Source organism: Adiantum capillus-veneris, chromosome 14, assembly GCF_014529385.1.
Source record: "Adiantum capillus-veneris isolate H3 chromosome 14, ASM1452938v2, whole genome shotgun sequence".
In the NCBI taxonomy this organism is placed as follows: Eukaryota; Viridiplantae; Streptophyta; class Polypodiopsida; order Polypodiales; family Pteridaceae; genus Adiantum; species Adiantum capillus-veneris.
The window spans coordinates 99,688,773-99,713,746 of NC_140944.1; the positions used below are offsets into that span (position 1 = coordinate 99,688,773).

Consider the following 24,974-nt stretch of genomic DNA (forward strand, 5'->3'; position numbering starts at 1 on the left):
AACTCGGTTCTCGAAAAGCAATTCCCTGGAAGAGATCTCTGCATAGAAAATCCTCTCTTCCAATCCTACACACAAAAGGGGTGTGTTCTCGGGTTCCTTCTCGTAAATCAGCCCCGTCTACGCCGTTTATGGGCTGAAAACAGAGAAAAACAGCAGCTTGTCGCAATGGAAACTCGCTCCGTAGGCACTTCTTCGCGAGGGAACTCGTGCACTGGGTCTTGGCGACATCAGGTACACTTGGGGAAAGTCCTGGGCATCACTGACAAATGTCTTCTTTGTGGGTGAACTCTGCAGCAGCAGTATCTCCTTCTTGCAAAAACTGATCCTCCTCTCTGAGTGAGGGCATGTGATGCTTTTATAGCTCCTAGCCACAAGCACGAATAGCTGCTCGCGTAGAGATCGCGGCCGGTTTTTTTTTTTTTTCCGATTTTTTTTTCATTTTTTTTTTCGTTGTTCTGCCGGAAAAAAGAGAGAGAGAAAACGTTGGCTGATCTGTTGCCTTATTTATCAGATGGCTGCCCACTTATTAAGTGGGCGGTCGGCGTATTTTAAAAATAGTCTGAACCTGCCCAAAAACTCAATAAAACCTTATAAGTTAAAAACAATGCTTTCACAGCACTTCCCAGGCGACCCTGGATGCAATCACATGCACAGTTGCAATGCAAACATAGACTTCCTCGCGGGAAAGCATCTGCTTTTCCGAAAAGCAATCTCGCTTTCTCAAAAAGCATATGTTTTTCCTCAAAGTTTCCTTTGAACCCATCTTCATTCAAGTGCTTGCTTTTTCCTTGTGCACAATTCTAACACAGTTCGGAATTTCCTCCTGACTATGGATATTCCCTTTTTGATGCACCCGTCACCCACCTTGTGACGCATCAAGAATACCCATCACTTAGTCCTTTCCTACCGAACTTATGGTACAATCTCCTTCACGATGCTCTATGTCACCGATCCTATGACGCATCAGAGATGTCCGTTCCCGGATGGTCGGATACTTCTTTCCGTTGCTCCCTGTCACCCATCCGATGTGACGCATCAGAAGTACCCGTTCCTGGTGGCCTTACAGATATTCCCGTTCTCAGTGCTCCCGTCATTACTTTGAATGACGCATTAGGAATACTCTGTACGCGGATGTCTCTACTGAGAAAGATCCTCTCAATTAAAATTCCAATAATTCATTTAGAATTATTTTTCCTGGTGTTCCAAGCGAGAAAACCCTCTCACTTATAAATCCAATAATTCATTTAGAATTATTTTTATGTCAGATAAAGCCAATTTAGCAACACCCCTCTCACTTATAAACAGTTGTCCTCAACTGTAGAGGTCCAACTCAACTGCCGGAGAGAAACCCGAAAGATTCCAAATCTTGCTCAAGGGTGAGTTGAGCTAGTTCTTTCTCAAAAGAGAACTTAAAAATTAAATTAAAGAAAAATTCAAGAATTCAATACTTACCTTACCGGTTCATGTCCTTCCACTAGTACCTCGAGGAAATCCTTCACCAATCATCAAACTTACGAGCCATGTAAGAACTCATCATTCACGTCTTCCCAACAGATCGAAAGTTTTCCTTATCCGAGAATCTGTTAACTCAATTCCACCTTCTCAATCCCGAGAAGAAAAATTCTCCTAGAAATCAGTCTAGGTCTTTGCCCTTGCACATAACCTTGCGCTATTAGTCCTGAGGATATTAAACCTCTTGTGTCCTCTCGCATAGGGCATGTCGAGAGCATTAAGCTCATGTGAATCTTCCTGTGGCAGACAAAGTGTGCCTTCTTACCAAAGTAAGTTCTTATTCCGGAGCCTTTGCTTTGGGTAGGCCAATTGTTCTGATCCAAAGTTTCCTTATCGGAGACTCTGTTAACTTGATTTTGTCTTCTTAAATTCGAGAAGAATAATCTTCCTAGAAATCAATCTAGGTATCTGTCCTTGCGCATAATCCTGCGCGGTCCATAGGGTATGAAACCTCTTGTGTCCTCCCACATAGGGAATGCCCAAGTCATAGAGCATTAAGGTCGATGTCTTTCTTTCACAATTTGCGATCACCTTAAAGAAGATTCTTGTTCCTGGCCGTCGCTCAACGTAGGCGGACGGTTTCAATCCGAAGATTCCTTGTGCACGGCGGCACTTCCTTCCAATTTTTTCCTCCTTGCGAGCTTCAATGACGCCTTGCAAAATCTCAGGCAGATAGGATTCTAGCCATAGCATTTTCTGAACGTACGTTCAAACCCGGTTCACAATAGAGCGAACCCTCTTTGATTCTCAGGGATGTTCTCCCATATGTAATTCTTACCATTTTGAAACGGTTGGCGAACTATATTCTTACGAACATACTAGTTCAAATTTATTCCAGCAGCGTGTAAATGCTACTTGACGTGCTCATGGAGAAACATATACCGCAACCAAACGTTGCTGCTATAATGGTAAAAGCACATAGCATACTCAATGATCAATGACCATAAAAAAAACCTCTTCTCCGTAGAGAAACTCAAATTCCTTCTACTGAACACATCTCAAATAGAGATTCTCGTGTCGGAATATCCTTGCGCGTAAAAAGGCGCTCAAGAGAGTATTACAAACTCTCGTCCAGTTCCTTGGCATAGGTCTGCATCTTCGTGTGTTATCATGTACTCAAAATTATACATAAGTTTCAGTGAGCCCGAGGAATTACCTTCCCTTCGTAATATCCTTAGAGCGAAGACGCTCAACCTGACGATCCCTTGGCTCAATCTTAGAGCAAAACCCGCTCATCAAATAAACTAGAATTTCAATGCTTGGATTCCTTGGCACAGGCCATAGTCGTCACTTGTTCCTTCCCTCGTAAAGAGAGTGTTCATTCACTTGTGCGAAAAGCACTACCATGTCTTCCCTGACCGGGTAGGGGGTGTTGGTTCATAAGCTTAGTGAAAGCTTTTCTTGGTTGAAAGCTCGGAATGGTTCCTTCCTTTCTGCCGTCCTACCCGCAATAGCAAGTAATTTGTTGGTGAACTACCGGATACGAGATCAATAGTTGACCTTCCGGATGGTTGAGCAAACCAATTCATCTCAGTAAACAATGTTTCAAATTGATCCTACTCTCATAAATACTCGAGAGTGATTGTCCTGGTTAGACACATGCATATCTCGTGCGTAAAAGCAATACGCATTTTATGAGTTCTTCAAAGATTTAACTTTGATCAAAGACCTACCCTCTCACTTAAAGTTTGAGGGTCAAAAACTCAGGAGTTAGATTGAATTCCCTTACTCCAAACTTTCTCCATGTATCCTTCGAGGAGAGGTAACAAAAATTCGTTGTTTCTGTGTTCAATGGTTCTCGTCCCACTGCGGGGATTGTATTCTATGTACATCAAGGTGTACACTTTCAACTTTTATTGCTGACTCCACCATCTGCTGCAAAGTATCTTGCAGATGGGTTTACAAAATTCGGGCAAAAGTCCTTCGTTAAATTTGTTTATCTTTCCTTCCTGAGAGAGGATCAAGAATGGAGCTACCTTGGCAAGAGTGAATCACTACTTGCTTTGACTCGCTCGTGTTCCTCTTAGGCAAACTGATCCCAATCTTCTTGGATGCCTTCCTCAAATCAGATGGCTGCCCACTTATTAAGTGGGCGGCCGGTGTATTTTAAAAATAGTCTGAACCTGCCCAAAAACTCAATAAAACCTTATAAGTTAAAAACAATGCTTTCACAGCACTTCCCAGGCGTCCCTGGATGCAATCACATGCACAGTTGCAATGCAAACATAGACTTCCTCGCGGGAAAGCATCTGCTTTCCCGAAAAGCAATCTCGCTTTCTCAAAAAGCATCTGTTTTTCCTCAAAGTTTCCTCTGAACCCATCTTCATTCAAGTGCTTGCTTTTTCCTTGTGCACAATTCTAACACAGTTCGGAATTTCCTCCTGACTATGGATATTCCCTTTTTGATGCACCCGTCACCCACCTTGTGACGCATCAAGAATACCCATCACTTAGTCCTTTCCTACCGAACTTATGGTACAATCTCCTTCACGATGCTCTATGTCACCGATCCTATGACGCATCAGAGATGTCCGTTCCCGGATGGTCGGATACTTCTTTCCGCTGCTCCCTGTCACCCATCCGATGTGACGCATCAGAAGTACCCGTTCCTGGTGGCCTTACAGATATTCCCGTTCTTAGTGCTCTTGTCATTACTTTGAACGACGCATTAGGAATACTCTATACTCGGATGTCTCTACTGAGAAAGATCCTCTCAACTAAAATTCCAATAATTCATTTAGAATTATTTTTCCTGGTGTTCCAAGCGAGAAAACCCTCTCACTTATAAATCCAATAATTCATTTAGAATTATTTTTATGTCAGATAAAGCCAATTTAGCAACAGAGAGAGAGAGAGAGAGAGAGAGAGAGAGAGAGAGAGAGAGAGAGAGAGAGAGAGAGAGAGAGAGAGAGAGAGAGAGAGAGAGAGAGAGAGAGAGAAAGGAGACTAACACCAGATGGATCCCAAACCCCCCTCCAAGGTTCCCCTTCTCTATCACTATCGCTAGAGAGGTATTTGCTTTAAATTGCACAAAGGTTGATACAATGATCCTAGATGCTGAGATGCTGATGTGATCTTGTTGTAGGTGCTTGGATCTGGAAACGCTCAGACTATGGCTGAAATCTGCAACTTCTAAACCACGCTAGGGCTGAAAACTGACGGCAATGTGAATCTTTTACTGATGGTCGAAAACGCTGATGGTCTGCTGGTCATGACTGAAAATACTGATGCAAAAACGCCATGGATGCTGACGGTATTGCGAGTACTGGGTGCTGGTACTGAGGGTACTCACTTATGCTTGAGAAGTGACCCCTAGGGTTACTTGAGAAGTGACCCCTAGGGTTACTTCTGTAGGGGATAAAAGCTAGGCCGGGCAAACTCATTGAAAATCCCATGATTTCGAAAATGTCACTTATTAATGAGTTAATAAGCTCAGTCATAAGAGGTGCCTCACATGGAGGTAAATACCTAATGCAACTATATGGGAACACTCCCAAGTGCCTACACTTGGCAGACACGGGCTGCGCTCATGTGCAATCAGAGGGTATGCAACTACTCTAAAGTGCTTGGACATGCACGTTCTGCGTACAGGCTCACAAGGGTGCCATAACACTTCCTAGGATGTCCTAAACCCTAGAAATAGGAGTTAGCTTGTCGACATGCACATAGGGTTAGATGTGCACGTGATTAGTATATCAAGATATCCGAGAAAAGATTAGTGCAGTCTAGATATGATTGCTAAATAAGTCACAATGATCATGATTCTCATCTAAGATCTTGACGGTGATAATGATGTGAATGTTTAGTGATTGTTGTCTTCGTGCAAGTGCTAGATGTATGTCACAAACGAGAGCGCATAACAATATTAAATATTCTCGGATAAATAGAATTTATCACTTAATACTGAAGCCAAAGTATATAGAGAGAAATAAAAAGAGAGAGAGAGTGAGAAGATCGACACAGTACTGAGGACCAGAAGATGGGCTGGTCCCCCCCCTTACAGAGAATTCTTTATTAGGGAGAATCTTTTTACAAGCACAAGAACCGGAGAAAACTCCTCCGTTCTAATTCTCTGATTCGATGGTCGTTCCTTCCCGTAAGGGAAATCCGAGAGACGAGCTCACAGTCCCTTTTCCGTCTGTACTCGAAGCTGAGACTCCGCAGACAATTTCCGAATTCCATTTGCGGAATTCCCAAGCGTAGGCCGAAGCCTTCCCGCTTCTCCTTTGCGATAAAGTACTTGCACACACACACACACAAACAGCGACAATAATTCGTATGGCGAATCCACAGTCGCTCTTGCGTGGGAAAAGCGACTTCCGTGCTTTGTAGTCTCGCGATCTCTTGCGTAATCTGGCGACAGAGTCTTCTCTTACTGACGTTGGTAACTCTCTTTCAATGAGGGCATGTGGTGCTTTTATAGCTCCTTGGCCACAGCACGAATAGTTGCTCACGTAGAGATCGCGGCTGTTTTTTTTTTGCGCTGCTCTACGAGAAATAGGGAGAGAGAATGCGCTGGCTGGTTTTATTGCTTTATTTTCTAAGTGGCTGCCCACTTATTAAGTGGGCGGTCGGTATATTTCAAAATTGGTCTGAACCTGCCCAAAAACTCAATAAAACCTTGTAAGTTTAAAACTATGCTTTTCACAACACTTCCCAGGCGTCCCTGGATGCAACCACATGCACGAATGCAATGCAAACATAGATTCCTCGCGGGAAAGCGTCTGCTCTTCCCGGAAAACTCGTTAAAATATTCCGCTTTTTAAGAAAAGCTTCTCAAAACCCATCTTTATTCTTGTGCTTGCGTCTTTACGCGTATTCCTCTTTCCAGTTCGGATTTCCTCTCGACTATGGATATCCCCTTTCCAATGCACCCGTCACCCACCTTGTGATGCATCAGGAATACCCATCACCTAGTCCTTTCCTACCGAACTTACGGTACAATCCTCTTCACGATGCTCTATGTCACCCATCCTATGACGCATCAGAGATGTCCGTTCCCGGATGGTCGGATACCTTTTACTGATGCTCCCTGTCACCCATCCGTTGTGACGCATCAGAAGTACCCGTTCCTGGTGGCTTTACAGATATTCCCTTTCACAGTGCTCCCGTCATTACTTTGAATGACGCACTAGGAATACGCTGTACTCGGATGTCTCCAGTGAGAAAAACCCTCACTTAAAATTCCAATAATTCATTTAGAATTATTTTCTTGGTGTTCCAAGCGAGAAAACCCTCTCACCTATAAATCCAATAATTCATTCAGAATTATTTTTCTGTAAGAGAAAGCCAATTTAGCAACAATGTATGTGGTCTAGTACGTCGGTACTTAGAGTCAATGTCTACTGAACTAAATTTTGTCCTATGTTTTGTTTTGTAGGCGTAATGGAGGGCGATTACAATTTTTTCAGGAGAGGGGGGGGGGGGGGGGTAAAGTGATGACGTGGCATGATCTAAAGGACACTGAGCCCGGACAGAAGGGTCCAAACCCCTATCGAAAAAGGCAAAATAAGTTTTATCATTTTACCAACTCATAGATTATGGCTGAGTGGCCCAGAAGGCGTTAGTTTTAAAAACCTAACCCATGCCAACTTAAGGCACTTGGCCAAGGGGCCTAAAACTTTTAAAATAAAAAGCAGGGCCCTAAAAATTGCGTAGCGCGGATGACACGGCAGGCTGTACAAATGTCCGTGATTTGCGACGCTTTTTGTGGATGGTTGCTGACGTGACAGACCATAGGACAACCCATGGGGCACTTGCTTTTTGGCACTAGATGCTTTCAGAATTACAACTTTTATGTAATTGCTCTTGAGTTTGGCCAAGGGCCTTTATAAGCATGCCCAAGGCCTCACTTCTACTCAGTTTTGCGTGGGAGCGCTAAGAGGAGGACCCTTAGACGTTATACCTTGAGAAGCATTATAATAAAGAAATACCAAGCAGGGGCGCCAGTCTTTGGGGCCAGTGCGTCTAGGTGTGGAACTCCATCTATTTTCAGTTGTGTTCAATTGTTTCAAGTTTTCCTTATGTGTGTTGCTGTGGATCTTCGCGCTTGGAGTGTCCAAGTCTATTACAATTGCCAAAAGAGATTCGACGGTATTGTTTGCAACAGAAGTCTGATTCCATTCAGAGACTTGTGGGACATATCAAGCAAGGTTTTGGTATGCATGCCGGCTCATTGACCTACCCTACGGACAAGCCAATGTCCACCTCAACAAGGCAAGAGTTTTCCAAGGATGAGAAAGAACCAAGGGAACCGGATGATAGTTTATCAGAGAATTCCGAAGAAGTAAGAGAATCCGTTGATAGTGCATCTGAGGGTTTCGAGGAAGCAAGGGAATTAGTTAATGGTTTATTAGAGAATTCCGACGATTTAGATTGAGGTGTTAGTGGACAAGGGAGGCCAGCGGGGCTACCAACAGGTCACAAGGCACAAGGCACAAGGAAAGAAAAGAAAGGTAAGTTGGATAATTTCATCAAGGGCACTTTTGGCTCTCGATGCAAAGTGGATGGAGGAGGAGAACATCACAAATTCTCTTCAGTTTTGAGCTGTACCCTGAAGCTTTTGGATTATTTGCAGTGTCTATGCCAAAAGTTACAGAAGAATTAGCAAGTTGAATTTGGTGCGGTGCGGAGAGGGGAGCCACTCCACTCCTTTGTCACAGATTGCCTAGATTGAATAAAGTCAATAATTTCTCATTGAGATTTTGGGATACTGACGGGCTGATAGTATTTTTGGAGTGACTTTATGGAAATATGTATATTGAATTGGAAATTTTCTCGAATTGAACGTGCTCTTTCATTTGTGTACGGTTAAGAGTATGTGATGGAAAGATGAAATGTCTGCAACATTTTGTCTGATGAATGATTTGAACTTAGTGCATCTAGAAATTTGTTAGAGATTAGCGAGATCTGGATGTGATGGCTAAGTGAATGAGATTCTAGTGTATCAAGATTTCTATCTGGATGAGATGACTAGATACTGTTGTGAGTGCATCAAGAGTTCTGGAAGCATGACATTGGCTACACAGGGATCTAGGTGCATCAAGAGTCGTGGATGGGATGAGGTGGCTAGATTGAAAGATTGAAACAAAGTGTTCAGTGTGAACTAAGTGTGTGCATCAACATTTCTATCTGGATGAGATGACTAGATACTGTTGTGCGTGCATCAAGAGTTCGGGAAGGATGAGATTGGCTACACAGGGATCTAGGTGCATCAAGAGTCGTGGACGAGATGAGATGGCTAGATTGAAAGATTGAAACACAGTGTTCAGTGTGAACTAAGTACTTGATTTTGTAAATTGTATCCTGTGTGAATGTACTGTCTTGGGCATGGCTTGTTTGAAATGTGAAAAGAAAGATTATGAATCTGATAGTAACAAGATTTAGTAGATCAAGACATTCATGAAAAGATCAATGCGGTCTCGACAACATTGTGATTGATCAATGATTGATGTCTTTGTAAAATTGCTTGATTTGTGGAATCTAGTGCATGGGTACATAGTGTCAGTGTCTACTGAAGAAAGTTTCTGTCCTTTGGCTATTTTGCATGCGTAATCGAGGGCGATTTTCTTTCAGGAGGGGGGAATGTCACAAAGTGATGATATAGCGTGCCCAACTGGATAGAATTGGCCGAGAGGACAAGAGGAATTGAATCGAGAAAGTGTGACAGAGAGGACCATAGGGTTAGAGTCGAAAACTCTTAACCCCTGAAGGTTATGGTTGAGGGGCCTAAACCCTAACAATGCAAAGCGTAAGGACTAGTTGAAAAGTCCGTGATTTGTGTTGACATGATGATGTCGCATAAATTTTGTAATTTGAGGTGACACGTTGACGGGACAATGCTGTACGGATTTCCGCAAGTCATGTTGGGGTAGGTTTTGCACATGCTTTTTGACAACAGAAGCGTTTTGGCTCAAGTGCTTCTGGATGAGAACTTTTGGGCTTTCTTTGTACGTTTGATGCCCAGAGGACCACTCTTTTAAAGGCATCTGGACCGTTGGGAGTTGTACCTTTGCGAAGCAATAATAAAGAAATATCGAAAGGGGCGCCAGTCTTTGGGGCTAGTGCGTCTTGGCTCGGAACTCCGCTGTGCCGTGTCGACCCTCCTTTTCCTCCTCTCGCTTGAAATGCTCAGAGAAGTGGATTTATCACAGAGGGGGCTTACTAGAAACTCACAGGATAAAGAACACACTGAATATGGGAGACATCTCATGGAGATGGCAACTATACATGGTTTGGCCATACTTTATGGTCTAGAGAATTTCCCGTCATCTGGGGGATTCACATGCTTTCCGCACAGGCATGGGGCCAGTACAGTGGATTATGTCATGACCTCACCAAGCTTTATTTCTAGTATCAAGGACTTTAAGGTGGACCCATACCGGTTGGGATTGCAGTGGATCATGCTCTCTTGACCTTATCAATCTCCTTCCAATACAATGCCTCTCAAGTACAAGGGAAGAAGACACACACAAGATATACTTTCACGCCAGAGACCGATTCAGTCTATGTGGAAAAGATCTATAATAGGATGTTGGCAGCCGAGTCAGTATATATTGTAGAGGAGATTACTTCTCAGTTAACAGAGATACTACATGGAGCAGCACAAGAGGCATACCCACAAACTCAACCTGATCAGAAGAGAGGATCTGGGAACATGCCTCAAAACAGTTGGTATGACGAGGAATGCAGAGAGACGAGAACCCAGGTCCAAAAAGAGCTTACACTTGGGATCATCACATATAAGCAGTCTCGGATTGCTCTTCGACGTATAGTACGTCGCAAGAAAAGGGCATTTTTAGCCAAACTGGAGAAGGATTTATATCAGCTCTTCTTGAGTCAGGACTCGCATGAGGCCTGGCGCTTATTTCACGAGCACTCACCGCCTCCGACGATTACTTCTCTTGAGATTTGGGGTCAATATGTAACATCATTATATATGGTATCTGGACAGCCTCCATTACCAGATCCGCTAGAACCATGCCCTGCTACTATTACTTTCTTTACTACGGAAATGGTGAAAAAAGCCATTGATAAGATGAAGACAAGAAGAGCATATGATCATGATGGTTTAGTAGCAGAACATCTGATCCATGCCAGGGACCTACTTTCAAAAGTCCTTGCTCGTCTGTTTAATCGGGTCATGTGTGAAGGATTACCTGATTCTTGGAAATTATCTACTATCGTACCTATTTTCAAGTCAAGGGATCCTATTATACCCGGGAACTACCGTACCATTATGGTAGGTCACACATTGACCCGACTGTACGCATTGATTCTTGAACAAAAATTGAGTAGATGGGCATAGAATGAGGGCATAAGGGCAACAGGACAAGCTGGATTTAGAAGGGGTTATTCCACTTTAGATCATATTCTTACGCTCAGAGCCATTATTGAGGAAGGAAGAGCAAACGGGAGAAGGATGTATTGCTGCTTTGTGGATTTTCGGAAAGCTTTTGATACAGTACCAAGGGCCAGATTGATGCACAGGATGCAAGAGTTAAGGGTCCCCAAAGAGATTATTTGGGGGATCATGGCCTTATACGGGTCAGTAACTGGTTATGTACGTACTCCAGAAGGGGATTCGAATATTGTTCATTCCACCGTTGGAGTAAAGCAGGGATGCCCACTGTCCCCTACTTTATTTGGTATGTACATAGATGAGGTATCAGATTACATTGATAGAAAGGGTGACAGAGGTGCTCAACTTGCAGGGTCATGGATCCCTTTGTTGTTGTATGCAGATGATATTGTATTGATAACAGAATCACCAGATGGAATGCAGAGGCAGCTAGATGCATTACATAAATTCGCGGAGGACAGTGGACTGTCGGTAAACTTGGGTAAAACCAAAGTTATGGTGTTTAACACCACACCGCAGTGGGTTAGGAGATCGGCACCTACATTTGCATATGGCCAGGATACAGTAGAGTACATAGATGCATACACATACCTTGGTGTGGTATTTGCAGGACTGAAGTTTACTCTTAAGAAAGCAGCGGATGCTAGATTATCCAGAGCCTCTGCGGCCTTGGGAGGGTTGGAGAGGATGTGTTCACAAGTGCAGTTTCAGGAACCACGAACAAAACTATGGCTCTTTGATACTGGGGTGGCCTCGGCTATGCTTTATGGGGTCTAGATTTGGGGACCATCTATGGATCAGGATAATTGGAAGTCAATGGAGAGACCTTTGGTATCTATGATTTCCCGAATGATTAGAGCCAAGGCCTCCGTACCACACGCGATTACCCGAGCGGAGCTAGTTGCCCCTCCGATAGAAATTGAAGCTCTTACCAGATCAGTGTCCTTTATACATGGTTTGTGGGATACAAATAATTGCCGATATACTAGACTAGCCCTCGAATCCTCTCGACAACTGGCAATGAAAGGGGATACATCATGCTGGTATGCGCAACTATCCTCGTGGTTTCAGAGACACGGGTTCAATATGGACAGATTACCCCCCTTCCAATACTCTCTTGAGGCTCCATCACTGGCAATTACACGAACGGAGATTAATAAAATCATCCGACAGGATCTTATACAGTTGGATACTAAGAGGACATGGGTAGACCCTACACAAGAATTGGGCACGAAGATGGCCGACTACAAAGAAAACTTCCTACAACTATCTGAAGATGGATTTGTGATTCGCCCGAGCTACATGGATACCCACATGTCTCATGGTTTGAGATGTGCTATTGGTCAGATTCGTACATCCTCACACCAATTGGAGTTTGAATTTGGCAGATTTAGGGGAATCCCACTCGAGAGCAGAATTTGCAAGTTATGCGGAATGGAGCTGGAGACAGAATTACACTACATATGCCACTGCACAGTATACTATGAGATACGTGGGCGTTTCCATTGCCTATTTAAAGAAGGCTTTGGACCTCTAGATAGAATCATGCAATACCAAGATCAAAGATGCTTAGGCTTGTACCTACTGGAACTACATTGGCACAGGGATAATCTAATGAGAAGACAAAGAGCACTACAGCCTCAGAGGCCGATCACAGATTTCTTCGGATCGAGAGAAGCAGGAGTGGAAGGAGAAGCAAGAGGCCAGCAGCCAGCACAAAGGAGTACCCACATTCATACCAAAGGCACCCTAATTGACAGAGCGATTGAGCTTAGGAAATCGAGACGACCACGACCAAGATGCAGAAGCACACTTCACCGGAGGAGACTACAACAAAGGATTAGAAGCATTCTAGCCAGACACCCAGAATGCTCCTAAGAAGTTTATTTAATACTTTGTATTTAGTTTTCACATTTATTTTCACACTTTCACACTTTCACACTTTTCACACTTTCACACTTTTCACACTTAGTACTTTAGTACTAAGGTACCCAGACATTGTAACAGATTCACCACTTTTGTATCGGTTTGGTCTCATAGGTCATTCTGGCCTTTTGAAGACGTTAATATAACATTTCATTTCATTTCATTTTCTCTCTTTGGTCTCATAGGTCATTTTGGCCTTTTGAAGACGTTAATATAACATTTCATTTCATTTCATCTCTCTCTCTCTCTCTCTCTCTCTCTTACGAGGCCGCTTCCATTGCTTGTTCGGAGAGGGTTTTGGACCACTCTCAAGAGTAATGGGATACGAAGATCAAAGATGCCTGGGTTTGTTCTTGCTCGAGCTGCGCAGACACAGAGAGAGCCTGATGAATGGCGAGGCTAACCAGTCTCGAAGACGGATCACAGACTTCTTCAGAGTAGACACGGGACAGCCGCAAGAGCCACTCCCACAGCAAAGCTCCCCCTTGTCTCACACCAGAGGCACACTGATCGACCGAGCGATTGACTGGGGAAATCCAGGCGCCCACGACTGCGAAGGACTACACAGCATTGACGGAGGCTACGGCAAAAGATTCGGAGCACGTTGGCCAGGCATGCACGACGCTCGGTTAGACTACTAACCATGGAGGAAATTGATGAGATTTGCCAATGACCGATGCTAGATCTTTTGTGATTCAGCTATCCCAACAAGCCGCCCATTTTTGCTTAGTTTTTTGCTTAGCTCACATCAACCAATCTAGGATCCCATAGTATATATTTTTGTTTTGTACTGTTGTTAGGTTATTTTGTTACTCTGACTTTGTATTAGATTCACCACCTTGTAACTTTCTGGTCTCATAGGTCACTATGGCCTTTTGAAGACGTTAATATAACATTTCATTTCATTTCTCTCTCTCTCTCTCTCTCTCTCTCTCTCTCTCTCTCTCTTCAAGTTCAAAGATTTTGCAGTTTGCTCGTCTGTTGCTATTGATTTCTTGCTTGGAGTGTCCAAGCTTGTAACTCTCTCTCTCTCTCTCTCTCTCTCTCTCTCTCTCTCTCTCTCTCTCTCTGTGCCTTTGCCCCTCGCGCCCCTCGTTGCTTGCGCTGCACCCTCGCGCCCGCCCCTGCACTGATCCACGCGCTCGCCTCACTGCCCCCCCGCCTCTGCCCCTCGCTGCTTGAGCTGCACCATCACGCCCACCCTGCCCTGCACCCGCGCGCCCGTCGCCAAACGATCTCACCCTCTCGTAGATCTCCATATGCAGGAAGTAATGCCGGAGATTAGAGCGGCAAGGGGAAAAGGCAAGATCGCTTTTTACCGAGACGGAAAAGTGGTAATACTTGAGCGATGCTCCACATGACGGTGCGAGACTTATGGGACCACACTCAAAGTAGCTGCCTGGAACTGCAATGGATCTATGCGTCTTGATGTGGGTGCTTTTGAGGATAGCTTTACTAAAAGAGACATCATCTTCTACTCTGAGACACACCAGGCCCCTGGGCAATCCATGCCTCACATCAGTGGATATAGGTGGGAGACAGCCTACAGACAGGAGACACGCTCAGAGCACAGAGGGCGGGGCTCGGGAGGAGTGGCAGTGTTATTTAGAGAGGATCTGCAGCCACTGATACATATAGCCCGCAGGGACGAGCAGGCTAGGTACATGTGGGTGAGACTGAAAGCAGAGACAGGCAGATACCTCTATCTAGCTATTTGTTACTTCCCCCCGAGTACATCAGTTTATGCACCACCCAGAGGACAGTCCCCTTTCTCTATTTTGGATGATGACATATGGGAGTTCTCTAGGGACGGTGACATTATCATCCTCGGGGACTTCAATGCTAGGACTGCCCATCACCAGGCAGTGTTTTATGATACTTCAGAGGAGATGCTAAGAGAGATAGATGTGGCAGAGACGGGCCTTTCCAGACTATCACACGATATGGAATATACTGTGTATGGGCGACACCTGATAGACATGGGCACTGCACATGGATTGGCCATCTTGAACGGCCTACAGAGATTTCCTGCTACGGGAGGTTTTACATGCTTCCCACACAGACATGGAGCCAGCACGGTGGACTATGTCATGGCACAACCGAATCTCATCTCTAGTATCCAGGATCTCACAATTGGGCCCAGACCGGTCGGGGTGGTGGTGGATCATGCTCTGGTGTCAATGACCATCTCCTTCCATTTCAGTGTAGCACACAGGCCACGAGTAGCAGCCCCTACTCGCTACACATTCACAAGGGAGACGGACTCTGTATACACGGACGGAATCTACATACGCCTATGCACTGAGGACCCGGGGCGACCTCTGGAGGAGCTAACTACTATACTGACACAGACATTACATGAGGCAGCAGCTGAAGCATACCCACACACCCAGCCTAAGCAGAGCCGCCGATTTGGGAGCATGCCTCAGAACAGCTGGTACGATGAGGAGTGCCGCCGGACTAGAGCCAGACTTCAGAGGGAGGTGCTGTTGGGGGACGTCACTCACAGACAGTCACAGATGGACTTCCGACGCCTGGTGCGGCGGAAGAAGAGGGCTTTTTTGGCTAGACTCGAGCAGGATCTATATCAGCTATTCTTGAGTCAAGACTCGCATGAGGCGTGGCGGCTCTTTCATGAGCAGTCCCCCTCCCCCCCCCCTGCTATTTCCTCCACAGAGACCTGGGGTCAGTACGCATCATCTTTGTACACAGTACTTGGACAGCCGCCCCTCCCCAACCCCCCCACCCATGCCCACATACATGTGTCTTTTTCACTGCTGAGATGGTGAAGAAAGCCATTGACAGGATGAAGACTGGGAGAGCATATGATCATGAGGGCCTAGTAGCTGAGCATTTCATGCATGCCAAAGACCTACTAGCAGAGCTTCTAGCAGTTATGTTTAACCGTGCCATGTGTGAGGGCCTACCGGACACTTGGAGCCTATCTACAATCGTACCTATCTTCAAATCAGGAGACCCCATGGAGCCTGAGAATTATCTCACTATTATGATTGGGCACACATTGGCACGGTTGTATGCATCCATTCTTGAGCAACAGCTGAGTAGATGGGCAGAGAGGGAAGGAATACGTGCAACTGGACAGGCAAGATTCAAGAGAGGCTTCTCTACTCTTGACCATATCCTAACACTCAGGGCCATCATCGAGGAAGGCAGATCTCATGGGAGACGGATCTATTGTAGCTTTGTGGACTTCCGCAAAGCTTTCGACACGGTACCCAGAGCTAGACTGATGCGCAGATTACAGGAAATGGGAGTACCCACAGAACTCATTTGGGGGATCATGGCATTGTACAGATCAGTAGTAGGGCATGTACGCACCCCAGAGGGACTGTCTACACCGGTTCACTCCACTATTGGGGTGAAGCAGGGCTGCCCGCTCTCTCCCACTCTTTTCGGTATGTATGTGGATGAGATTTCTGACTACATTGACAGCGATGGGGATAAAGGTGCTCAGTTGGCAGGGACATGGATTCCACTTTTGTTATATGCTGATGACATGTGTTGATCTCCGAATCCCCAGAGGGAATGCAATGTCAATTGGATGCTTTGCATACGTTTGCCCACGAAAGTGGTTTGTTTGTCAACCTGGGTAAAACCAAGGTTATGGTGTTTAATACCACCCCACAGTGGATCAGGAGGTCAGCACCTACACTCACATACGGCCAGGAGACTGTGGAGTACACAGACGCTTACACTTACCTTGGAGTGGTTTTTAGCGGACCTACATTCTCACTCAGAAGAGCAGCAGAAACCAAACTTACTAGAGCCCACGCAGCATTGGGTAGATTGGAGAGGATGTGTTCGCAGGTTCAGTTTCAGGAACCCTGAACGAAGCTCTGGCTCTTTGACACCTTGGTGGCTTCAGCATTGCTCTATGGAACCGAGATATGGGGACCTTCGGTGGATCACCACGGAAGGACGGGTCGCTCAGACGGATGGGGGAACATGGAGAAACCTCTCGTCTCTATGATCTCGCGGCTCATTAGAGCCAAGGCATCAGTACCACGGGCCATTATCCGAGCAGAGCTAGCGGCCCCCCCACTTGTGGTGGAGGCGCTCACCAGATTAGTCTCCTTCATAAACCGCACATGGGAACTTCCTAGAGACAGATATGCTCGCATAGCATTTGAATCCTCTCGACAGTTAGCCATACAAGGAGATACAACATGCTGGTATGGGGAGATGACATCATGGTTTCAGGCACATGGGTTCAGCATAGACCGGCTGCCACCATTCCATTACTCATTGGATGCACCATCTCTCACTCTTACACAGTCAGAGATCACCAAGCTCATACGCCAAGACCTGACCCAGCTAGACACCAAAAGGACATGGATACAACCAGCACAGGAATTGGGCACGAAGATGGCTTTCTACAAAGACCACCTTCTCCAGCTTACGGAAGATGGTTTTGTGGCGAGACCCAGATACATGGATACCCACTTGTCTCGACTCTCATGGGATACGATGTGCTATTGGCCAGTTACGCACATCTTCTCACCAGTTGCGGATTGAGACTGGGAGATACAGCGGAGTACCAGCGAAGGACAGGACATGCCCCTTGTGTAGCATGGAACTTGAGACAGAGCTACACTATACATGTCGCTGCCCCGTCTACTACGAGATACGAGGCCGCTTCCATTGCTTGTTCAGAGAAGGTTTTGGACCACTCTCAAGAGTCATGGGATACGAAGATCAGAGATGTCTGGGTTTGTTCTTGCTCGAGCTGCGCAGACAGAGAGATAGCCTGATGAATGGCGAGGCTAGCCAGTCTCAAAGACGGATCGCAGACTTCTTCAGAGCAGACACGGGACAGCCGCATGAGCCACTCCCACAACAGAGCCCCCCCTTGTCTCACACCAGAGGCACACTGATTGACCGAGCGATTGAATTGGGGAAATCTAGGCGCCCGCGACTGCGAAGAACTACACAGCATCGACGGAGGCTACGACAGAAAATTCGGAGCACGATGGCCAGGCATGCACGACGCCCGGTCAGACTACTAACCATGGAGGAAATTGATGAGATTCGCCAACGACCGATGCTAGATCTCTTGTGATTCAGCTATCCCAACAAGCCGCCCATTTTTTGCTTAGTCTTTTGCTTGGTTCACATCGATCAACTTAGGACCCCATAGTATATATCTTTGTTTTGTACTGTTCGTTAGGTTATTTGTTACTCTGACTTTGTATCAGATCCACCACTTTGTAACTTTCGGGTCTCATAGGTCATTATGGCCTTTTGAAGACGTTAATATAACATTTCATTTCATTTCATTTATTCAAGCTCTTATTGCAGATGTGGAGCGTTGATTATTAGCCTTGTTGTTCTGGGGCCAAGTTGTACCTAGCAGATGCTTGAAGTATCTTTTTTTATCCTTGAGCATGTAAATCAAAGGCCAGGGTTCCAGCTATACCCAGATCGCGTGAGTGGGCTTACAAAACGATTGTAACCACGCTCTTTCGCCATTAAAAAAGAAAAATACTGCAGGGGGTGCCTAGTGAGGGGTGAGTGGTTTCAAGAGGGGAACTCCGCCCCTTTGTGCCGTCACTAAAGTGTTGTTTCAAGTTGTGTGTAAGGACAAGGTGGTGTGGGATGCCAAACACATGACACAAGTTATCCTATTGCGGCCAACCTGCACCACATTTGAGAAGATGCAGCAACCAATTGTAACCTTGAGACCACATGCGGTCGTCGCAATCATAATCTTCAGGACCACATGGGATCAGAAATGTGAATCAAGCCGCACCTCTCTTGTGTGGACCCCTGTAACCACTTTTGAAGAGACTGCACCCGATTGGACGAGTCCGAAAGCCGCAAGACTCCTCTCAAAACTCGCGAGTCAGCATAACGATTAGCTGTAGTACTGGAAATTAAAGTCATCTAACACAAAGTGAGGGGCAAGTCACTTGGATGACTTTGACTGAACTCAAGCCTATACTCAAATAGGGGGCTAGGACAAAAGATGGTTAGCCGGACGCTAAAACGCCCAATCAACACATTGGTTAAAACAGTAAATACTAAAAGTAAGCTATAATGCATTTGCAAGGCTAAAATAGCCATACAACCATGAGAGGCATGACAATCGTGATGACACAATTTCTTTCTTGGTTTAGTGATTACTAGACAGGTATGTGTGTGTGCATAAACCATGAGAATAACTCTCTTTTCTTGTGGGCTTTCTCTGAGCCAAGCAAGCGAAGAAATAATGCAGGAATGATTCTCTGCACACTAATAGGCACCATCAGTCATGAGAAATATCCATCTTCTAGAACTTTGTAGGTCTTTTGTTGTTGAAACAATGCAACAGTATATGCTGTGTACAAATTGTCATTGTAGTGGGTGTTATGGTATCCTATGTGTAAGCTTGTCAAAAGGAGAGATTTAGTTGTGTTCTGAGCTTCTGTTTTTGATCTTCATTTTGCATTCGTTAATAAATCTGAAGCTTTGTAGTTTTGCTGGTGTTTGGGCCCTATAATATGCCTTTTCATCATTTGTAATATGGCTAGACGGACTACTTGCAGGGGAGAGCCGAAATGCTGGTATGGTGTTCCTGGCAGTGCTGTAGATGCTTTTGAACAGGTATTTTGGAAGCCGGGTTACATATCCCATGCTTGTGACATTTTATTACCAGATTATCTACGTGCATTAAGTAAACTTCCATGCCTTACTTGTTGTCAATATTTATCCGCAGGTCATGCACAAAACTTTCCCTGATCTATTTGAAGCACAGCCTGACTTGCTGTTTCAGCTGGTTACAATGTTGAATCCAAAGGTGCTACGTGAGAATGATGTACCTGTCTGTACGACCATTCAGGTTTATTTCTTTCATCATACTTTGGCAGACTGGACAGTGTTCTCTTATGTTACCTAGAAGCAGCTGTATGTAGTATTCTAGCATAGTAACAAAAGAAATGTGTCCGAATGCGCAGTGTGAGTGATTGCACATTATCAACTTCTGCTTGCCCTAGATTGTTCCGTGCACTTTTTTGTTTCTTTTGCCTACCCTCGTATCCACTTTGTGATTTAAGGGGGTGGTTTTTTTCTTACAGGAGCGCGGTAACTTTGTCATTACCTTTCCAAGATCTTATCACGGTGGCTTCAACCTCGGTGAGTAGCAGTGCTCTTGTGGTGCTTTTACTGTTATGCCAGGTTGTTTTCTCCTCTCTGTTAGCATGAACTTTCATACCAGTAAGTCTTTGGTTGTACAGGTTTGAATTGTGCAGAGGCTGTGAACTTCGCAACACTGGATTGGTTGCCTTTTGGTCGGTTTGGTGTGGAAAGAGCACGACTATATCACAAGGCAGCTGTACTTTCTCAAGAAGAACTGCTTTTTGTTGTAGCTAAGGTATTTGAAGTATGGTACTCTTATTGTTGTCCTTTAAAAGGTGTCCAAGAAACTGCTACATTTATTGGGAAGCGAGTCTGACTTGTTGATGTGGTTTTAGAACGAGCAAAGTTATGAGAGGTCTTCCTCTTGGGTGAGGGAGGAGTTGGAGGAGATGATCTCTGTTGAGCGCAATCAGAGAATGACACTGTGGCAGAGTGGGATTGTACGAAGCTCCAAAATGTTGCCACGCAAGCTTCCAGATGTGGTTGGGACAGAAGAGGTTATATGCCATGATCCAATAATTATTGCCTGTAATGTTTTTTCAATAGGGAGGCAAATGCCCATGACAACTTTGTCTCTCCCCTTGCAGGATCCGGAGTGTGTGATTTGCAAATATTGCTTGTTCTTCTCTGCAGTAACATGTAGTTGCTGCCCTGGACGGGCGGTATGTTTACAGGTATGTGGATATGCTATCTCCCTCTTGAGCAGCTTATTGGGTCACTAATCTTGATCTCCACATTGATACAGCACAGCGAGCATCTTTGCGAATGCAGCAAGGATCAACAACACCTCCTGTATAGATATAGCCTTGCAGAGTTGGATGAGCTGCAGCTGCAGTTGGATTCTTGTGATAGTGCTGATGATGAATCCGGAGGGAAACAGAGAAAAGGTTGCCGGCAATCAAATGCAGTGGTAGCAGCTAAAAGGATAAAACAGGTTACTAGCAGAAATCTATTATGGCTGTGCACATGAGATTTGCTTTCTATCTTATGAGCCCTTGTTTTACAAATTCACAGGCCAAAAGCAGTGCAATTGCTCATACCAAGTTGGCAGACACTTGGTGTTCGAAAGCAAATGCGCTTCTTTGTACTACTCCCAAGTTGCTTGATGTTGAGAATTTGCTCAGAGAAGCAGAGCAGTTCTTATGGGCGGGCCATGAAATGGATTCTGTTAGTATCGAAAGCTTTAGAAGAGTTTAAAATTATGCATGCATTGCAGCTGTCTCAGATTCTCATGTTTGTGATTGACTTGCAGGTGAGGTTGCTAGAGAAGAGACTTCGATCTGTACAAAGCTGGGCCCAAGGTGTTGTCACCTGCCTTGCCTCATCTGGAATAAAGCTCGAAGATAAGGAGGAAAATGCTGGGAAGGCACTCTTAGCCACTGCACAGGAGCTTTTGTCTGTGGAGCCAGCTCCATGTGCTTTAGAAAAGTCTGTTCTGAAACTTAAGGTACTGGACATCCCTTGAAAGAGACAACTTATTAGTTTATCAGACCAACACCCTTTATTGATGACTCATAAAATTCACAGGGACTTGTTGAATCTGCAAGTAGCATGCAGGAAGAACTTAAAATCTTGTTTTCTTCAAGGACATGTTTGGAGGTAATGCTTTGGGATCTCCGTTAGCTGTTATATGCATGGTGTGAAATTCTGCCATGCAGAAAATTAGCATGTCAACTCGGATTTTTCTGATGTTTCTGTGCCATTTACCTCATCTTATTGCAGCTAGCAGAGCTGGAAGGGCTCCAGCAGAAACTTTCATTATCTCTCTTCAGATTTCCTGAAGCTGATAAGCTAGATGAACTCGTCAAAACCACTTATGTATGTCATAAATATCTAAGCAAAAGTTGTGCATGCATGCTTTATGTGTGCTTCTGGAATTGTCCTCCCATGTGCATATGAATGGAAGCTTTTTCACGAACACTTATTTCTAATCATGTGAAAAAATGGCCAAATGTTTGGTTCATCTTCTAATTTTTGGCAGGTCTGGCGAAAGAAAGTACAGAGGCTGTTTCTAGAGCCTCGAATGTGTTGGATTTCTGGACAGAAGAATGGAACAAATATGGATACGTTACATGCTCTACAGGCAGAGGTGCTTCATCTGGTCAAATTTGGTTTTTGGTGTACAGTATGGATTTTTATGCTAGTATTCTCATACATCTATGTGTCTAAGCAGGCAGGAGAGCTGTTCGTTCTGCTTCCTGAAAAGAAGATATTAAATGCCTATGTAAGCAAGCTGGAAAAATGGCAAGAGCGGGCGAAGTTGCTCCTTGAGACGGCTGTCCCTCTACAGGTCTGTTTTGGTCAGACCAAAAATTTGTTGAAGTTTCCTGTTAATGATTGTAGACTTACATATCGCGACTATTCAACAGGTTATTGAGGAGTTTCTCTCTGAAGTTGATAGCGTCCCAGTATATTTCAAGGAAGCTGAGATTCTGGAGAGAAGGATATATGAGATCAATGAATGGATTAGAAGTGCCTATAAAGTTATCGCTGATGTCCAGCAGCAGAAGTATTATAAGTCGTCCATGGAGTTGCTATCTGCTCTAATAAGATCTGGGGAGCTTTTAAAAATTAAAGGTACTTTCTTAGAAACTTGCTTGTTTCAGCTCAACTTGTAAGAGTTGTGCTGCCTGCATTGTCCTGATTTCAATGCTCTTTCTTGACAGTAAAAGAGATGGACTATGTGATACTGGAGTTCAAGCGAGTTTCTTGGCTGGAAAGAGCAACAAAGGTATCAAAACTCGGGCCAAACGGCATCTGTGTGCCATTGTTAGGCTCATACATTAGAATCTCTTGTCCAAACATTTTTATTTCCTTATTGTAGGGTTTGCAAAGCCAATTGACAACAAGGGAATTGGCAGATCTTCTCAAGGAGGCAAGAAGGTGAAAATTCTAAAGCTTTCTTGCTTAGCACGGTTTTCACACCAACATTGTGATTAAGTTTATAGATAAGTTTTGCAAATGAGTACATGGGTTTCTGCATTTATGCACTCTAAAACATGAGGTGGTGCATTGTTACTTCCATATTATAAAATTGGTTGGGATAGGTGAGGTTGACGAGTTTTTGAGCATATTCACACTAGTTTCTTGCAAGGTCCCTTGCAGATTAGTAGAAAGATATACGCATGAAATCAAGAACCAAATTTATTGCAGGTGTGCTTGAGAAGCTTAAGATGCGAATAGCTTGTGTTTTTATCTATTGCTAGATCTCATTCCATACCCACTTAGAAAGGGTCAATTAGCCGCTTCTTTCTTAGAAAAGGGTTCTTGTTTTGGAGTATACTCGCCTAAAGTAGAGATGTACAGAGTTCAGGCTGCACATTAGTTGTTCATCAGCTTGATTCAGTATGTGAGAAAAAGCTGACAAAGAAAATCAACAAATTACTATCTGCTGTGCAGCTTATCCTTGGAAAATGAAGAGGTGTATGTAGAACTCTGTCAAGTAGTTGAAGCTGCCCAAGAATGGGAGGCCAAGGCTTCACATTGTTTGCAAGATGGAGCGTTTATGGATGATTTTAGAGCACTTCGACGGTAATATCAAATCCCTCCCCCCCCCCCCCCCCCCCCCCTCCCTTCCTCACGTCTTTTCTTCCCCCATATCCTATCCCCCCGCTCTTACCCCCAAAAATTGCTGGCAAGAAGAAGAGCCCCTCCCAAAATGAATAATTTGGTTTGCATCTCAAATTTTGTGCAGCTGGAAATTTGTGCACTCAACGTTTGATCTGATAAAAAGGTTATACTTTCAGGGGTTCGAGTAAGATCTATGCAACTTTATCTGGCTGGGTTGGCATAAATCTGGAGTTGATGCAAGCAGAGGCATTCTTGCATCATGCTCAGCCATTCATTGATCACGCTTCGCCACATACTGATGCAACACTAAATTTTCATGCTCTACAGGTCAATAAGTCAGTTCTTTGTTCTTTTTATTCAGCCTTACCAAGTGATGTTTGTGCAAGTCTTCACTTCTTCAACCATCTGCTGCAGGACCTGATCAGCCAATCACACAGTTTCAAGGTCAACCTGCCTGAAAGGAGGCTCTTGTGTGATGTCTTCAATAATATTGAGTCTTGGAGGAAGAAGGCTGTAGAATTAATAAACTATGCAAAGCATTCTCTTCAAGGATCTGATTTGATCAGCCAATTTCACCTTGAGGTGGCAGTAGAGGAGGTGAACTTAAACATCATTGCAGGAATGAATTGCTCGCTGACTGATCTAAGGTGCGTTGTGGACGAAGGAAAGGCCCTTGGTTTTGAGCTTCCAGAGATAGAGACTTTGAGGATGTTAGTTGCTGCAACAGAATGGAGTATGAAATTTTCTACCATGCTTCTAGGACGTCCTAGTATTGAGGTAAAAACAGCAAAATGCATAAGGAATACAAGAATGTCAGGAGTTTTGTCTTTAGGATAATATAATCACAAAGTTTACATTCTTTGCAGGAATTAGGTAATTACCTTAAAGAGACAGAGTCTTTCCGGGATTGTTTCTGCCAGTTACAGCAACTTCATTGTGCTGTAAGTAAGGCTAAGGATTGGTCTCTCAAACTCAGAAGGACCTTGCATCAACAAAACTGCGATTTGAAATGCAGTGTATATGATTTGGAAGATTTGCTTTTTGAAGCGAAGGTTTGTAAATTGATTTATGTTTGACAATTAGGAGCTTTTCTTATCGTCTTCGCCTGTCTATTTTATTCTTAGCTTGAATTTGTATTTGTAAACAAGTTTGTAAGCAGCTCTAAGCATCGCTTTTTACAGATGAATGTGTCTTGAGTCTATGTGTTCTACGGAGTGTTGTCCATTTTATTGATTATATTTTCATATGCCTTTTCCGGTTCATTATGACTTTGTGCCTTTGATTGCGTTGTCAGATTGTTAAATAATAAAGCATCTGTAGTTGTGTTTTGTGGTTGTGTATGGTCTTGAATGATCAGAATGTTTACTGTTGTTTTCATATTTGATTGTGTCGAATGGAGGCAGTTTCATATATATCTCTTATTTTGTTTCAGACTGGGTTTGTGAGTTTCACTCTTATGTAATTGTGTGTA

General features: G+C 44.3%; 1 protein-coding gene across 1 annotated transcript in view; it reads left to right on the forward strand.

The window, feature by feature from the left end:
• LOC147442831 (transcription factor jumonji (jmjC) domain-containing protein) overlaps nucleotides 1-24,974 on the forward strand; it is a 39,616-nt gene that overhangs the window by 10,711 nt on the left and 3,931 nt on the right. The window contains exons 3-22 of the mRNA XM_086528850.1: nucleotides 19,345-19,402; nucleotides 19,515-19,637; nucleotides 19,873-19,930; nucleotides 20,032-20,168; nucleotides 20,269-20,430; nucleotides 20,521-20,607; nucleotides 20,679-20,867; nucleotides 20,948-21,100; nucleotides 21,186-21,380; nucleotides 21,461-21,532; nucleotides 21,656-21,751; nucleotides 21,915-22,022; nucleotides 22,107-22,223; nucleotides 22,303-22,510; nucleotides 22,600-22,664; nucleotides 22,758-22,816; nucleotides 23,333-23,464; nucleotides 23,680-23,830; nucleotides 23,918-24,280; nucleotides 24,370-24,555. Of these exons, the coding sequence (XP_086384976.1) occupies nucleotides 19,345-19,402; nucleotides 19,515-19,637; nucleotides 19,873-19,930; nucleotides 20,032-20,168; nucleotides 20,269-20,430; nucleotides 20,521-20,607; nucleotides 20,679-20,867; nucleotides 20,948-21,100; nucleotides 21,186-21,380; nucleotides 21,461-21,532; nucleotides 21,656-21,751; nucleotides 21,915-22,022; nucleotides 22,107-22,223; nucleotides 22,303-22,510; nucleotides 22,600-22,664; nucleotides 22,758-22,816; nucleotides 23,333-23,464; nucleotides 23,680-23,830; nucleotides 23,918-24,280; nucleotides 24,370-24,555 (2,719 nt within the window). The remainder of the gene's footprint in view (nucleotides 1-19,344; nucleotides 19,403-19,514; nucleotides 19,638-19,872; nucleotides 19,931-20,031; nucleotides 20,169-20,268; nucleotides 20,431-20,520; nucleotides 20,608-20,678; nucleotides 20,868-20,947; nucleotides 21,101-21,185; nucleotides 21,381-21,460; nucleotides 21,533-21,655; nucleotides 21,752-21,914; nucleotides 22,023-22,106; nucleotides 22,224-22,302; nucleotides 22,511-22,599; nucleotides 22,665-22,757; nucleotides 22,817-23,332; nucleotides 23,465-23,679; nucleotides 23,831-23,917; nucleotides 24,281-24,369; nucleotides 24,556-24,974) is intronic.